General features: G+C 40.7%; 1 protein-coding gene across 3 annotated transcripts in view; it reads left to right on the forward strand.

Annotated features, from left to right (window-relative positions):
- The window catches only part of mroh1 (maestro heat-like repeat family member 1), a 29,646-nt gene that overhangs the window by 174 nt on the left and 12,040 nt on the right, over positions 1-17,432 (forward strand). For 2 of the 3 annotated variants that reach the window (XM_039806881.1, XM_039806880.1), the window contains exons 2-22: positions 726-835; positions 1,093-1,238; positions 4,258-4,389; positions 4,494-4,656; positions 5,559-5,657; positions 5,862-6,013; positions 7,119-7,259; positions 7,474-7,566; positions 9,126-9,204; positions 9,555-9,668; positions 11,490-11,563; positions 11,716-11,838; positions 12,250-12,357; positions 12,998-13,142; positions 13,317-13,357; positions 13,815-13,956; positions 14,149-14,201; positions 14,428-14,535; positions 15,609-15,728; positions 15,867-15,989; positions 16,093-16,239. In XM_039806881.1, the coding sequence (XP_039662815.1) occupies positions 814-835; positions 1,093-1,238; positions 4,258-4,389; positions 4,494-4,656; positions 5,559-5,657; positions 5,862-6,013; positions 7,119-7,259; positions 7,474-7,566; positions 9,126-9,204; positions 9,555-9,668; positions 11,490-11,563; positions 11,716-11,838; positions 12,250-12,357; positions 12,998-13,142; positions 13,317-13,357; positions 13,815-13,956; positions 14,149-14,201; positions 14,428-14,535; positions 15,609-15,728; positions 15,867-15,989; positions 16,093-16,239 (2,325 nt within the window). In that variant the 5' untranslated portion in view covers positions 726-813. Of the gene's footprint in view, positions 1-725; positions 836-1,092; positions 1,239-4,257; positions 4,390-4,493; positions 4,657-5,558; positions 5,658-5,861; positions 6,014-7,118; positions 7,260-7,473; positions 7,567-9,125; positions 9,205-9,554; positions 9,669-11,489; positions 11,564-11,715; positions 11,839-12,249; positions 12,358-12,997; positions 13,143-13,316; positions 13,358-13,814; positions 13,957-14,148; positions 14,202-14,427; positions 14,536-15,608; positions 15,729-15,866; positions 15,990-16,092; positions 16,240-17,432 lie in introns of those variants that run through there. The other variant, XM_039806879.1, reaches the window with a different exon arrangement.

Genomic DNA, 17,432 nt, shown 5'->3' on the forward strand with positions numbered 1-17,432 from the left:
TTAATCTGTGATGTGAGGACACTGTAGGCTCTTCTTCCGTAGCAGCAGCTGCTAGGTTAGCATGCTAACGTGTCTCAGTAACGTTAGGTTAGCTCGCTGCTGCAGCTGCTGCTGCATCACCACCACTCAGGTTAAAGCATACATGTATATGAAAGTAACGTTATAACACCAGCTACAAAAGACATGACGCTAAGAGTTTTACTCAGCCTACACTGCAAGCTACGTTTAAAAGTTAACGTTACTGTACGAGCTACCGTTACTTCGTATTTGGTAACGTTATAACATATTAGTTGGCTAGTTGGTTGTAACGTTAGTAGGTTAGCCTAAGCACCTGGCTTGAACAGGTAGCTGAAGCACAGACAACTCAAGTGAGATTTTAAAGCAAATTTAGATTATCCAAATACGATAGCTTTTGGTTAACGACAAAAATATTGTCTCAATATTTGTAATCTCTGATGTCTGCTGTCAACTGTCATGTTGTCGGTCAGTGTCAGTCATGTGAATAAGAAAAACAGTATGAAGCTTTCATATATGACATATTCATATGTGTAAGACTTTACAACCGAATCAATGTTCTAGTTAAATATACACACATGTAGAAGAAGAGTCCCATGTTAAGAGGGGTCATAAAATATTTTCAATGAAAATAAGAACAGTCCGTAGAACCACTGCCAGTATTACATGAATGGTCACTTTATGTCCACATTTCAAATTATGTTGCTTAGTTCCAGGCAGCCTCTGCCCACCTGTACCCCGAGAGGGAAGGTACATCCTCCGCCACAGGCTCCAGGACCCGCCCTCTTGCTGTCCACCATGGACAAGACGGATGTAGAACGTGAGTCCTTTCTCTTCACTGCTCTTCCCTTCTCTGCCAATTTGTTTCCATGTCTGCCTCTAGTGAGCGAACAGAATTTATTTGCACCATTAGACACAGTTCTAGATGCATATTTTTTTTCTCAGATTTCCAAAGTTTTGCTGCACAAGTTTCTCAAACTTTGTCTAGCCATTTGTGTTTACTCCATTTCTCTCTCTTTTTCTACAGTTAAATCTACCTAATCAGATTTGTCTCGGTTCTGTTGTTTTTCTCTTTAGAGGTGACCCTGGCTCTACTTGATACAGCCACTGATAAAGACTCAGAGGTCCAGGAACAGGTCAGAAAGTCTATGTTGACCCTAGGAAAACAGCAGCCAGACAGAGTGTTAGCCATGTGCCAAGACTATCTTCTGAAACACCCAAAGGTAAAACTCCAGAAAACACTTAAAGGAACATGCTGACTTATTGGGAATTTAGCTTATTCACCGTAACCCCCAGAGTTAGACAAGTCGATACATACCCTTCTCATCCCTGTGCGTGTTGTAAGGCTGTCTGACGGCTCCAGCGGCATCAGGCCAGCACAGAACAGGCAGGTGAATGGTTCCAGTAATCCTACAGCTCCGAATTAGTGACAAAATAACGCCAACCTGTGCCTATTTACATGTTGCGATTTGTAGAATCACAACGTGTACAAAAAACAACGTAACATGAGACACAGCCCTCTTCTAACCGTAAACAAACCGGGAACTATATTCTCAGGCGGAAGAATATAGTACTTGAGCGGAATGATTTGCTTTGCAGCAAGCCTGTCTGAGAGTATAGTTCCCAGTTTGTTTACGGTTAGAAGATGGCTGTGTCAACTGATACATATTTTTTGTAACCGCTAACAAATCGAACAACATGTAAATAAAATACTGGCGTTATTTTGTCACTAGCCATAGTTGGAACCAGTTACTTGCAGGTTCTGTGCTAGCGACTATACCGGTGGAGCCGTCGAAAAAACACGATGATACAGTTGAAACGAATTGTGTATACTCAATTAAATTCTACGAACTAATTCTTCTGGCGTTAAATCGACACCCTGGGCCAAATGCCGTGGGAGACGTACCCAGGTGCACCTCTCCAGAAATGTAACTACACCGCCTTTGGCGATGTACATCTGCTTTCGGCCGTTGCTTGGTAGCATTGCATTTCCTCCTACTCATTTCGAGGTTCTTCTTCTCCGTAAACAACATGAAGTCAAGGAGAGGGTTGACTTTTCCTGCTACGTATTTTCAACCATGGTCAGAAAGCACAGGGGAGACACTTTGTTTCTCCCACTATGCCTCTCTAGAGTCCTCGCTCTGAACCTAATCACCGTCACTCTCTCACTCGCTCTACCACGCACTCCCCACGCACACACACATACCGGCCCTGCTATTCTCTTAAAGAGATTGACGCACAAGTAAAAACTTCAGGCCGTTTACGTAGGCTACCGCGAAAGAACCATAAATCAGCCTTTACACTGTATGTCCCACAACTCTTAGGGCCCTATCTTGCACCCGGATTTGTCAATTTCCCGTCCAGCGCCCACGTTGTTTAAATAGCAAATGCTGGTGAATTCTTGGCATATTGCTATCTTGAGGCAGCGGGAAGTGATCGTGCCAGTGACTAAAAAAAACCTGGTCTAAAGTCAATAGCGCAGCATTTCATTGTTATTTTAACAGCAAATTAGTCAAATGCGCCACACACAGGGAAGCGTAGCAGCACACAAATAAAAGATTACAAATAAAAATATTATGGTGCAAATCTGACCTCATAATGTGCCAAGGTACAAACACGCCTGACTTTTAAAGGGAATGGGAGATGACACTCATTGGTTTATTGCATGTTACGTCCAAAACACACCTATGAATTAATGAAGACCCGAAGTACAACCCTTTTAAACCATGCGCCCGGCGCACGGACCCTTTTTTTCTGCCGCCAAACTAGTAAAAGTGGATTTGGACACACCCTAAACGCACCTGCGCCATGCGCTTCATGCTCTGAGCTTAGATAGTTAAAATAGAGCCCTTAGTGTCAGCCTAAGGCCTACCTAAAAAAACATATCAAGGTAACCTGGAACTTAATATTGGTACACGTTCTTGTAGCCCATGTCAATAAAACCAGTAAGCATGACTACATGATCATGCTGAAACTACTATTTAACTCGGCCTCTAGTGCTGGCCTCTACTACTGGTGTCATGTGTCAAAACTTCCTAAAAACACTTCACAGTTACATACAGTGCTTAATTGCTGTGACTGCACTGTGTGATCATACTGTACACATTAAACAGGGGAAGTCCCCGTGTTGAACATTAAGCAGGATTGCAGCAAGCACTAAAAAGTCTTGCTTCTTTGATGGAAATGTCTGTGGATTTGTTTTGACTCTACTAACCCCTGCTAACAATAGTCTGCTACTAATCCGTTAAATCTGGTCACACTTAAAAGACCTCTGAGAGCCCATGCATGTGGTTTGGTTTCACACATGTACATTATGTAAACATTTCAATAAGTAGTTGCATTTCTGTCACAGAGAGAGACTGGTTTTCAGGTTTTCACATGGCAGTCAAGCACTATTCATTTTTGCGTTTTAAAAATTCAGACAATAGTGAAAATGTCTATCAAAATTCCCTAAAGCTAGACCAACAGTCCAAAACTGCAAACTATTCAGTTTAGGACAATATAAGATAGAAAAAAGCAGCAAATCATCATAAAGGTTTTGCTTGTAAAATTACTTGAATGATTAATTTGCAAATAAGAATAGTTGGGAATTATCATTCTGTCAATCAACTAATTGAATAATGGACTTAATGTTTCAGCCCTGGAGCTGAAGGGCTTTTGATTTGCCAGGTGTTAAATTCACTGGATTAGTTTTTTAATCTGTAAATGTTTTGTCAATTTAATTTCCAGAAAATGTACTATTGAGATATAAAATGGCATTTATTCTACTGCCCAATCCTAATTTGCAGTATATACTCTGCTAACATTTAACCTGCATGGGCCAATAGAATCAGTCTAAAAAGTAATGTCGCTGGATGGTTAACAGAAAAATATCCCTCAAATTCAGTTGTTTGCTTTTTACTTGTAGCGCATTTGCTCCTTCGAAATTTCACCATAGAGCTCTGAATCAGCTTGTTTGTATTGATGCTGCAACATCTTATCATACTGTCACAGCCCCTGACTTTGTGATTATCAGATGATGGCATCTCTACTCTGAGGAAATGTATTGATAAACAACAGTGACATGTATGCTGTATCATATTTGACTTTGTCTATGTGAAAGCCAATTGCAAACATTTTACTGCAGCTAAATAAATGCTGTGTCATTAATTAGTATTCTATTTTGTTTCTTATTTTAAATGTGCTCTTCTTCTTCTTCTTCTTCTTCTTCTTCTTCTTCTTCTTCTTCTTCTTCTTCTCTAGTTGGTAGTGAGTCACAGAGTTGTGATTCTTCAGACCATTGAGCTGATTGTGGGCTGCAGGATAGAGGAGATCAGTTACCCAAGAATAAAAAGTATCATCTCCCTGGCCTCAGATGAAATGACACGATCAAAGGTAAAAATATGATGAGATGTTAATTTATTTATTTTTTCTTCTTGCAGAGGGCATATATTAAATGATGTACCTTACTGTTTTCTCCGTCTTTCTGGTTTACTCAGGAGGTCATCCCTGATTGGCAGCAGGCAGCCAGTAATATCTTGGTTGCTGTGGGTAACAAGCACATTAATGACATCATGGAGGAGATACTAAGCAAGTTTCAGCCAGGGCTCCTACCTCACTTCTTTGTGGTCCAGACACTAGCCAACCTTTCTGATTCCAATGGTAAGAAAATATTTACACACACAAATGCAAAGAAACCACCATAAGGCCATAAGGAAGTCCCAACACACACACACACACACACACACACACACACACACACACACACGCAGACACACGCAGACCAGAAAATCAGAACTTTGGCTCACAAGGCAGGTATTCAGAGTTTGTTGACAAAGACATAAACCTGTTAAACCTGTCCAAAAACAGCATTTACAGGCCAAAAACTTTGCACTCCACCAGAGTATGTTTATTTAGGGTTAGGTTAGCTAACAGTTCCTGCTAAGAGCTAATAAGCTGTCAAACAGATCTACTTTGGGCTTGCTTTACAAACGTAAATGCAATGGTGCATTTGCGTCTTTATTATATGTATAAAATATTCAGGACCCTATGAGCAGATACTAAATGAGTAAAAAATGTGGAATGACTCAGATCTGGATCCAGGACTAAAAGTTCCCACGCAGCACCCTGGTCATTGTGTTTTGCCAGCTTCTGAGTAGCTGCTCTTTGTGTCCACAGAACCTGCAGTAACGGATTAATGTTGCATAGCCCAGAATGTTTAGAGGAAGTACAAACTAAGCCAGTTTTAGTAAATCATTGACCAGCACAGAGATACATTGCAGTTATATTTATTTTGATACACAATGTAATTTTAACAAAAGATGGATTGCACCAGGGACTAAAAAAATCTTCCTCCATGCTTTTTGTTTAATGTCTGTACATTATTATTATTATTATTATTATTATTATTATTATTATTATTATTATTATTATTATTATTATCTGTTATTTAGCACTGATATCAGTGCAAAAAAAGCATTACAGTGTACGTCTTCCTGCTTTACAGAGTAAGTAGTAAATAATAATAAAGCACCATTAATGCTGTATTCTTCCTTGTTCTCTAGTTTATGGCATGGTACCCTTCCTCAATGCTATTCTGGGCACCATGTTGCCTATGTTGAGCATGGCCAAACAGGACAACATGAAGTGGGTCTTCTCTTCTGGTAAGAACCTCCCCTCGTGCTTTTTTGAAATTGTGATATTTGTTGAAGTATATCAACCTCTCAAACTATTGAAACACTACCTCCAGGTATTCACCTCCCAAAACATTAAACTTTCTCCCCTTACTCTTTCATCCAGTTTTGCCATCACATTGTTTTCTACTCTCCCTAATTTCCCTTTCCCTCTGTTTTGTTCTCTCCCTCCAGCTCTGTGTCATTTCAGCGACAGTATCTTGGAGTACCTGGCCAACCTGGACAAGGCTCCAGATCCCACAGTCAGAAAAGACACATTCTCCAGTGAAATCTATGCTGCTTTCGATATCCTCTTCAATAATTGGTTACAAAGCAGGGAGTCTAAGGTAAGGTCGCCGTAGGTCGATGTTAGGGGTTGAGCAAGAGGGTTTGATATACAAGCTACAAAGTCATGTTCAGGCAATATTGAAAGTTGAGTAGGTAGGGAAGCTGAGGTAAGCCATCTAAAGCTTTGAAGGCACACTTGGAAAAAAACACTGCAGGTTAACACCAACAAATGTGATTAAGCTTTCCAGGCCATTACAACTACCAGGAAATCCCTGACCCCAACCACACACTCATCCATAACAGGAGCCTTAGACATTGCGTCACCTTACTGACAGGCACTCATATTGTAGACACAAGGAGGTTACAAAAGCCAACCTTTTTTTTTTTTTATTACAATTGATTGATTAAGCCTAGTTCAGACCAAGCTTGAAATGAGATCGAATGCAGGTTTAAGTCTCTTCCGCATTGGCTTTACTTTTTAAGCCCCCGAATTTGCTGCTTGGTTCAGACCAAAGCAGCAAATTCTCAAAGTGCAAAGCTTTTCTGGTGTAATCTTCTGTTCCTAAATTAGAGAAACAACATGGTAACCACTAGCATCTTGGCCATAGTTTCGAGCTGTCAGAGCAAGGTAGAGCATATGTTGTACAGGATCTTAATAGTTTAGTAACCATACAAGGTATTGTCTGTTTGTATTGAGTCTATACTTAAGCCATGTTAACCTCGTCTAAGAGTTTAACCACTATGGCCCAGTGCTGCATTACAGAAGGCAGGGAATCTATTAGAGCTAATTGGTTCACTGGAACAACAGTCACAACTCTGTTCACTGAATATGTAAACAAAGATTCTAGTACAAGCAAACCCATAAACTCTGGAAGACCAATGATTTCAGAAGGATATTCATGCAGTGGCAGAACATTTGCTTAAATCACTCCTTTTCTTTTTCTTTTTTTTTAATCGTCTATTCTTCCTCCTGAAAAGTAAATGTAGAATAGAGTACAGTTCTACAGCATAGAACTGTGACGAGATGGCAACCAAATGGATCTGATTTCTAGTGTTCTTTTTATTTCTTCCCTATTTACACACAACTAGTTGATGTTACAAATTAGTGAATCTATGTCATCTAATCTCTGTGGTGTCTCACCTTTCTGTCTCTGTGTGTTCCAGTTGAGGTTAACAGTAGCTGAGGCAGTGGGCTCTATGTGCCATCTGATGGCCAGTGATAAACTGGAGGAGCAGATTCCTAAACTCATTCCTGCCATCCTGTCTCTGTACAAGAAAAACAATGAGCACTATGTCATTAGCAAGGTGCGTATAGTCTGAAGCATGAGTCCAGTGGACTGTTTATTATGGACTTTTGTCACATGGCTAACAACAGTAGACCATCGCTCTCCCTCTAAACTGCCCCCCTGGCTTTTAATGATGATTAATCTCATGTGTGCGTGCGTGTGTGTGTGTGTGTGTGTACTTTAATGGAAATTAGCTTTTTCAGATGTTGAGTTTCTCTCTTCTGCCTCCACAGAGTCTGTGCCAAATGCTCGATGCTTCCGTCGGCATGGGCAGCAGGGTGCTGGAGACACAACTGGACAGTCTACTCTTTGCACTGCATCAACAGGTACACATTCAGTACAAACTAAGTCAAACACTGCAGCTTTAATACTAAACTGGTGACTGTCACATGACACACATGCTCATAAAAAGGTGGCACTTGGCAGAAATCATCCTCATAGAGATTGTGCCCCTCCTGTACTTATACATCCAAAGCAGGTATTGTTGACCAGACTGTTTAGCACTCTAACACAGCTATTGAATTTAGGAGACACAATGTGCAACGAGTTTTAAATGGTTATTAAACTGGCAAATAAGAGGAAAAATTGTCTGACAAACATCAGAGTCGGTGGTCAGAAACACCACCATTTTGGAATATTTTTTTCAAATAATAACTGCCATAGTCCTGACAGCTTAACGTGGAATATGCTGTATTTTGCTAAATTTTTTTTTTTTAACATTATATATAAATACCATTATTATAAAAAAGTCCATTTAGGTATTGTTGTAGCAGGATGGGGCTTTTGCTGTTACTTTTGGGGTTGTTTTCAAGTCCGAACGTTAAAGAGAAAAAAAGAGCAGTGGGAGAGTGCCCAGTAAAATCCCTGGAGCAAACCACAGGCATTAAACACTTCTACCTTATATTAGCTTTACTTGGATTTGTCTGGTCTGACCACTGCCATTGGTTGCTGGTTCCCACTAGTCTGTGTAGCACTTACTATCACAAGACTATGTTTCTGTCATACAATACAGTCCTTGTGTCTCAGACTTCCTGCTTGTTGACAGAATGGTTCACCACATTGAAACCACGAATCTGTGCCTAAATAGTGGGCAGACTGGATTACTCCTTTTGCATCTTATATTTATCTTATGCTGCTTTTTTTTCACACGTGTCAAATGACTGTTAAAGAGTTCATGTAGTCAGATGTGTTCATTACCTTGTGACTCTGCTGACGCTTGGCCCTATGCCTTAACTGTTACATAACCTAACATTTGACCACAATGACTCGACAGTGACCAACGATATGCGTGTGTGATCTGGATTGTCTGGTGGGGGCTGAGGGTATATTACCATAATGTTACAGCTGTGTGTGTGTGTGTGTGTGTGTGTGTGTGTGTGTGTGTGTGTGTGTGTGTGTGTGTGTGTGTGTGTGTGTGTGTGTGTGTGTGTGTGTGTGTGTGTGTGTGTGTGTGTGTGTGTGTGTGTGTGTGTGTGTGTGTGTGTGTGTGTGTGTGTGTGTGTGTGTGTGTGTGTCTAGATCAGCAGGTCCAAATTAGCTGCTTGACAACAACTTACACCAAGGAAGAGACTGTGGTTGTAATCAAAGAGCATGTTTAGTCAGCCACTCCCTTGGACAAACAAACAGTAGTCACTGCAAACTGCCATTACCATTTATACTATTATTTTCCTCATTACTACTGCATGGGTAGAAAGCACATGTTATAGTAAGGCATTTCTGTAGAGATTGAATAAACTTACTCTGATTGTAATTTATTTATTTTTCTCCATGTAACCAAAACGTCAGTGCTCACATCATGGCATATACTGTACTGGCATTTGAGGGTGCACAAGTTGACACATGGCTGTCACAGAGAACAGTGTAACATTTCCTTTCTCTCCCCCAGGTGTCTGCCCCTGTGGATTACAGTAACCCTCCTACTGTCAAGAACCACAACGAGGTCCTGCGCTGCTTCAGCTTACTAGGTACTCCTTTTTTTTTTTTTTTTTGCCACAAAATGAAATTATGCTAATTGTGAAGACAGTTGTGTAAGAGAGTCTGTGGTAAACAAGTTAAGTGTGGGGTAATAGCTGAATGTTGTCCAACAGCATCAGGCCTTTCTATCTGTTTTAGTTCTATGGAGTCACAAGAACCGTAATAAGATCATCCATTAGTGCGCCAGACTCCGAGATAATCATATTAACTGTCGCAGATGGGCTACTTCTCTCCCCTTCTCTCTTGTCCCACTTGTCTTTCCTGTAGTTTGCCCTTCATTTTCTGCAATTCTGTGACTATTTTTAATTTCTTTCTCCCTCCTCCACTCCTCTCCCTCCAGCGAACTCCTTCCCAGACCGGCTGGTCATGTTTGTTCTTCAGAAGTTGGAGAACAGTAATGAGCGAAGCAGGATGGGCTCCCTGGCTGTCCTTCGTCACCTCATCAACTCCAGCAGTGAGAAAATACACTAAGTGACACATTCACCCCCAACTCATCCTATACACACTGAATCTATTTATATCTGTCTAATCTAATATCTGTTACTCCACACGCATCACTGACTTTATTATAAGTCCTTTGGTGTGCCCTGAATTATATCAAAGTCATGTAGACTACATAGTCCTTAGTGTTGCGGAACTGCTGCAGCCATGACCAACAGCTGAAGTCACTGGGACCCACGAGATCTCGCGAATTCACGTATGATCGTGCGATATAACAGGATGTAGTTTCTATAAACAGAACCACAAAACCAACAACGGTTTGTTTCCATCCAGAGGAGTAGAGGGGAAACAACTCTGTGCTGACCTGCTGAAATATTATTGTATTGTTATTAGGGCTGAAACGATTCCTCGAATAACTCGAATAATTCGATTACAAAAAATGCTCGAAGCAAAATTCTTTGCCTCGAAGCTTCGTTAAATCAATGTAATTACCGGTAAGGTTGTACGGCTCACTGTGTTTCCGCACGGAGGATTATTACTAGCGCACAAGATGTTTGCGCTTCTGCGGACACAACACAAGCACAGACAGTATATAAACACAAGACTGACGGCCCAGATTACAAATGAAGGAAGACGAAAATAGCGAGGGTCTGAGAGAAGAGACAGGCGAGAGAAAACGACAGAAAGTTTGGGATCATTTTAAGCTGCAAACATGCTGCTACATCATCTTTGTAACAAACTCCAGTTACTCATCCATTCCACGGAGCCAACCCGACACAAGGTAGCCAACGTCTGCTGCTCTCGTCCTCCGCGCTGTTTACACAACTAGCCTACAACATGCTACTCTGCTAATAGTGATGTTTTACACAACTAGCCTACAACATGCTACTCTGCTAATAGTGATGTTTTACACAACTAGCCTACAACATGCTACTCTGCTAATAGCAATGCTTTACACAACTAGCCTACAGCATGCTACTCTGCTAATAGCGATGTTTTACCAACAAGCTAAAACGAAAGCTGTCGGTTTGTAGTCTGTTTATTAGTTTGCTTCTAATCTTTGGAAACTTAGCTGCTGCCGAGACGAACCGGCTCCTCCCCCCAGCATGGCTACTTAATATGCACGTGAATGACGTCATCATGCATTCTTTATTCTTTCTCCTCACCATAGATATATCTATGCTCCTCACTGTGTATTAGGCTTCTGAAAATGTGTCCCCCTGAACAGTGTAGTTGAATAGCCCTGCTGTAAGCTTCGGGTCACATTTACCCTCTGGTCAGTCAACAGCTCTTTTGCATATCCAGTGCAAAGAGCCAGAGGCAAGAAGGGGAATGGGTTGAAAAATATGAACATTTGGGCCACCAAAAATGTACTATTGTAATGTATTTTGTTTTAAGGGTCTTGGAATTTGGCAATACATTTTTTTGCTTTTTCTAAAAAAGGAAACCTGTCTTTTGTGTATATATACAAGCTACAGGTTTCCTTTTTTTTAGTAAACAGCAATAATAAATATTTACTATTGCTGCTTACTAAGTATTTCTTACTAAGTGTTTCTTATCCGATTACTCGATTAATCGATGGAATAATCGGTAGAATATTCAATTACTAAAATAATCGATAGCTGCAGCCCTAATTGTTATTGTTGTTATTGGTGTCAGAACGCAGCCGTTCCGCAGTCAGTGGAAATACACACATTGACTGTAATGGAAACCTATTGACTCCGCCGCCGTTCCGGAGCGGCTCCGCAGCCGTTCTGCAGTTGGTGGAAATTGCGGGTTAGTCTTTTTTTTTTTTTTTTTTTTATCTAGTTATTTGTGTTTGTGTGTGTTGCAGCTTCCACAATGGAGAGTAAGAAGCTGCTGATTCTGGCCAGCATCAGACAACCAATGGCTGATCACGGCAACAAGGTAACAGCTACTGTATGTAGAGTCACAGAGTCTCTAATCTCTGTAAGTTTTTCTCTTAAACATTTTTAACCGTTTAGTTCACCTGAATAAGGGTTTTGTTCTGATAATCATGACATTGTGTTTCACACTGTCTGACTCTCTCTGTGTCCCAGGTCAAGAAGCGCGTGGTCCAGGTGATCAGTGCGATGGCTCATCACGGCTACCTGGAGTTAGAGGGAGGGGAGCTACTGGTTCGATTCATCGTTCAGCACTGTGCCTTACCTGACACATATCAGGTACAACCTTGTCGTTTCTGTCAAAGTTATTTCTCATAACCATTCATTCATGTATTTATATCTTTGCATATGTGACTTGGGGGATTACGTAGTAAGAGTGTAGCTTGAATGGTAGTTTTTATTACTTAATGAATCTTCCAGAAAGTAAATTACTCCTCAACTAATTTCAAGATTTTTCCATCTCAAGTTTAACAAAGCTTATAAATGGAAAAGAAAATTAGGAAAACAATTAAAGACATGCATACATGTACATACATAAGGTCAATGGACAATATGGAATATACACACCAACCAATGTGTTTTATATCTGCTGAGGCTGAAAGTAGTAGACAGAACTTTGCACTACATGAGAACATCTGAGCGGGTAGAGTAGAATATCCAACATGTGTTTGTGTGTGATTGTGTCTCCAGCGAGTCCAGAAGCCCACCGATCCAGAGGAGGTGACTAACGAGGCACTGAGGACGATGTGTGACAGCACCCTTCATCTCCTCACCACCACTGTTGGACGACTAGCTGATGTACATACACCATCTACTTGTCTACCCATTTGTCTGATCGGTTGTAGGGCTGGCCTATTACTCAAATGTTATTTTCAATTAAGATTTTTGCTTCCATCAATTATGAAAACAAGATAATTGAGATAAAACCATTATAGTGCTGCATTCCGGTTCACCCTTTTCCTTTTACAGAGGTGCGCTTTCGCACATTTTGGCTTTTACTAACTGGAATATGTTTTCAGTAGGTTGTAGTGCACTAACGTTACAACACAGTTGTTCTTATTTTGATTTTTTTTATCTCATTTATTATTATTTTTTGATTCTCAGTTTAATTATATTTAAAGTTAAATAAATGCGTGGTGTTTCCAAAGTCGATGAGTAATTGTGTTTAATAATTGTGATCTCAATATTGACCAAAATCATCCGAATTATGACTTTTGCCATAATGCTGTAATCTGTTGAGGACCGATTCATCGGTGTTCCCAAAATCATTTAACTGCTGATGTTGTTGCAGATGTTTGTTTCACTGCAGTTGCATGTTTATGAAGCTTTATCCGTTGGGATTAGATTTATGTCCGATAATAGCCGTTGTTGTCCATTGTGTGTGTTGGACAGATGAACATTGTTCAGAAACGTAATGTGTGCATTTTGTTGTTTGTAGGTGCTATGGCCCAAGCTGCTGTACTATCTGACTCCTTCACAGTATAGCAATGCCACCGCTCCTCTGTGTAAGAGTCTGATAGTGCTGGGCAACAAGAAGAAACATAACCAGGAGCCCAGCTTCAACATAGACTTTACAAAGGAAGGTAAGACATTTTTGTGAATGTTAGATATACAGTAAGTCAGTCATGAAGAACAGGTTTGAGTTATGGAAAAGATCACAAATGAATCATTTAGTGTTGAACTTTGCTATTTGCTACCATTGTTATTGTTTTGTGTGATCCACATCAAGCTAAATGTGTCTTATCTCTCTCCTCCAGTCAATCTGCCCTCTCCTCAAACACTAATGGTCAGACTGCTGGTAAGTAAATCCAGCTCTTTAACACACTTTTCAAACTCTGGTGACTTCATGTGGAGCCAAAGTCAATCACAGGCCACTGTGCTATAAGCATTGGCTGAACGGCATTCCTTTTGTGTCTCTAGTATAGAACAAAGGCTCACTGAACATCCAGTCTAAAAACTGGCTGGAGAACCAGATTGTAATTAAGTACATTAATGAATTGCAGCGCCTGGTTTAGACAAATTATTTGATCTTCCCTTTTAATGTTTCAGCCATAAACTGACTTATTAATATTATTATTATTATTATTATTATTATTATTATTATATTAATGTTTAGAGCTGCTCTTAGTGTATATTCACCATGTAGCAGGGATGAAACGACTAACACTATAATCCTTCTCAAGTGTTACAGTTTACTTGTTTAAAAATGTTTGTGTACATTTGTTTGTTCCTTAGTTTGTCTTGGTTTGTTCCAGGTAAATGCAGCGTTCCCATTCAGTAGCAGAGGTCATGGAGCTCCGTCCCTCTCTCTCCTTCTAATCCTCAGCATCAACATCCACCCCAATACAGAGATACTCTGGGAGAAAGAGATACCTCCTCTGCTTTCGATGCTAGAGGGTATGGAAATCTTTTCTATTTATTTATTTATTTATATGAAATAATAACTTTGGAGGAAGCCTCACGTGCCTGTAGTGACACCAGAGCACTATTTGTAGGGTGCATGGTGCATTGGGTCCTTTTTTCCTTTTTCATTCCTCATGTACTGTAGTTGTCCTCCTCTGTAGTCTGACTGTGCGTTGTTGTTTCCAGAGTCAACGGCAGAGACCCTGGATAAGATGCACTGGGATGAAAAGTTGTTGAAGGTGTGCTTGTCTACTGTATATGGGAATATTATCTCATTCACATCATAACGTGTCTGTGTTTTGTATTTGAAAACAAAATGTTTTTGTTTTTTTTGACTTTTCCATCCAATGTTAGACTAATACTTCCCAATTTATTTTGCATTAGTGGTTTAATTGTTTGTATTGATTCAGAAAAATACAATTCTGAGTTGATTTAGTGAAATATCATGTATATGTTTGTCTTCAGCTCTTGTCTAAAACACTGGCTACTATTGATGATGACAAGTGGGTGTGTCAGTTGGCAGTTGAGGCAACAACATACCTCTCCACATATAACAACGCCTTAGAGGAGAAGGTAAGTGCTTTCAACAGCTTTTTCACTCACAAATTGTTTTGAGTGTGAGTTTGTCCAGTGCCATTAAATGAATGAGTTGCTAAGCCCGAACAGCAAGCCTAATTTCAAGCATAATTCAACTCAAAAGGCGGACGGTGTTGAACAGTGGTTCTCATCCTTTGGCGCTCATGACCTCCATAAACAGAGCCACGCCTCCTCGTGACCAAACAGCCACAGAGTGTGTACACAGAGAGGTGAACAGTTACACCCACTGGCACCAAAGGGTGAAGTGTAGATACTTTATGCTGTTAATTTAACAACAGTAAGTAAAACTCTTGACCAATGTTCACAGTAATTAAGTGATTGTAAAATTGCACAGTACGAATGGTATTTCTGCTAACCTAAAAGTATTTTCATGACGCCCTGATGTGATCTTGCAACAATGAGGGGGGTACCCAACCTGTAGGATGAGAACCATTGATGAGGAACATAGACAGTAAAAACAGTACCTAGTACAGTAAAGTACATGTTAAGGAAAAACTCAGGAGAGCAGCACAACTCATTTCACATACGTGAAGAAGGTTCGGGAGACCTTGATGAATTACACATGAGCATTTAATGAACACTCAATTGAGGAGACAATTAAGCAGGTAGTACAGTATAACCAAGATGTGTTATTGTGCAGCGCTGTCCCAACTCTCTGAAGTTCCTGTCCTCGTGAAGGTGCATTTTAAACTCCTGCTGGAGACGATACGTTTAGCTAAACCTCGAACAAAGATATTGCAGGCGCCGTTAACACCGATAGTAAATGTGGCTGGGCCACCGACCTCCAAAAGGAGACAGCCTTGAGACAAAGCATTCCCTTATCATGTAGTTGCCTACGTAGACTCTGAATGTGTAGATAGACAGTTCTACATGAAGAGGCTCGGTTGTTAGAGACTGGCCCAATATTCTCGTCCTCTGACCTATGAATGACCTGATGTTGTCATGTAAGCTTTCCCTTAGTCTCATCATACCACAACATGGTGTTTCCGGAAATTCCTCCACAGTACATATATGCCAATAATATAATTAGCATTTTTCACCCTCTCTAGAGTTTCCTGTATCGATGTGTAGGAGTGACTCTCCAACAGTGTTTCAATAAGGAGTTGGTTAAGAAACAGCTGCAGGAAATCCTCCTCACAGCGCGACACAACGATGCTGTCGAAAGAGAGGTACTGAAAGATGGCATATGATGATTTTTTTTTTTTTTTCTGGTATTGTGGTATCACTTTCAATGATTGGTGTTGTGTGTTTCACACCTGGGTAGGTAAAATATCTCGCTTATGGATTCTGTCATCTGTATCTATCAGGGAGTTGCGATGAGCGTTGGTCTGTGTGCCAACAGCCACTTAGAGGGAACTCTGGCCAAGCTGGAAGAGTTCGGCAAGTCAGACGCCTTCAAGAAGTCGCCAAGCATCTTCAACCTTCTCAAAGTACAAGGAACTTTTAGGATATATCACCAATTAAGATCTGATCCCTTACTCTTTGTTTTTAAAAAAATCTTCCGTTGTCTGCCTTTATCTTGCCTTTCTTTAGGAACGCAATGATGTTGAGGTGGAGAAGGTGAAAAGCACATTAATCTTATGTTATGGTCAAGTGGCTCTAAACGCACCTCCAGAAAAGATACTGACCCGCATTGATCAAGACATCCTTCGCTGCATCAGTAAACACTTCAACACCAAGGTAATGTACATACTAAGGTAACATGATATAATAATATTTTAACAATAATTACACAGTACAAACAAGAGTTGCGGGATGTAATAAAAGCTATGTTATGTAAATATGATGAACAGGACTAATTGCAATGCAAAACTATTCCAGTTAGAGTTACAATATTCGTCTGTATTCCACCTTAACCTCCAACTGGATATTGTACCATGTATGATTTCAGTCTACTCAGTGCTCTACTACGGTTGCTAGTAGCAGCTAATTTTAAGACTTTTCATTAATGTTAGTTCATTGTATTTTCCCAACATTGCTGTGAAATGGACCCTCTAATGTCGGTCAGCTTGTTCATTTAAAACGGGGCTAAATTTAAGCCAGCACTGACCTATTTACTTTGTGTGGGTGTGTGACAGCGACTGGGAGTAACTGGTGAAAATGTTGAGGTGAACAACGCATCACACCCATTGTGAATGGTCATTCTTGACTGACTCAGCATCAAATTTAACACATAGGGCCCTGTCTTGCACCCGGCACAGCGAGGCGTAAAGCCCGACGGAAGTGTCTTTGCTATTCTAAGACTGTCCAGCGCCCGCGTCGTTTAAATAGCAAATGCACCTGCGCCTATCTTTGCGCCCATGGGCGTGCTGGTCGTACAAGGAGGTGTGTTCAGGTGCATTCTTGGCGTATTGCTATCTTGAGGCAGCGGGAAGTGATCGTGCCATTGACCAACAAAACCCCGGTCTAAAGTCAATAGCGCAGCATTTCATTGTTATTTTAACAGTGCATTAGTAAAATGCGCCTAGGCTTATGCACAGCGCGCATGCTATGCTTGGTACACACACACAAACACACACACACACACACACACACACACACACACACACACACACACACACACACACAGGGAAGTGCAGCAGCACACAAACATGCCAAAGATTACAAATAAAAATATTACAGTGCAAATCCGGCATATTAATAGCAATGCGCCAAGGTACAAACGCCCATGGCTTTTAAAGGGAATGGTAGATGACACTCTGGTTTATTGCATGTTACACCCAAAACACACCTATGAATTAATGAAGACACTAACCCTTTTGAACCAGGCGCCCGGCGCACAGACCCCTTTTTCCGCCGTCAGACTAGCAAAAGTGGATTTGGCCACGCTCTAAACGCACCTGCACCAGGCACTTCACACCGTGCGCTTAGAT

The sequence above is a fragment of the Perca fluviatilis genome, chromosome 7 (assembly GCF_010015445.1).
Source record: "Perca fluviatilis chromosome 7, GENO_Pfluv_1.0, whole genome shotgun sequence".
Lineage (NCBI taxonomy): Eukaryota > Metazoa > Chordata > Actinopteri > Perciformes > Percidae > Perca > Perca fluviatilis.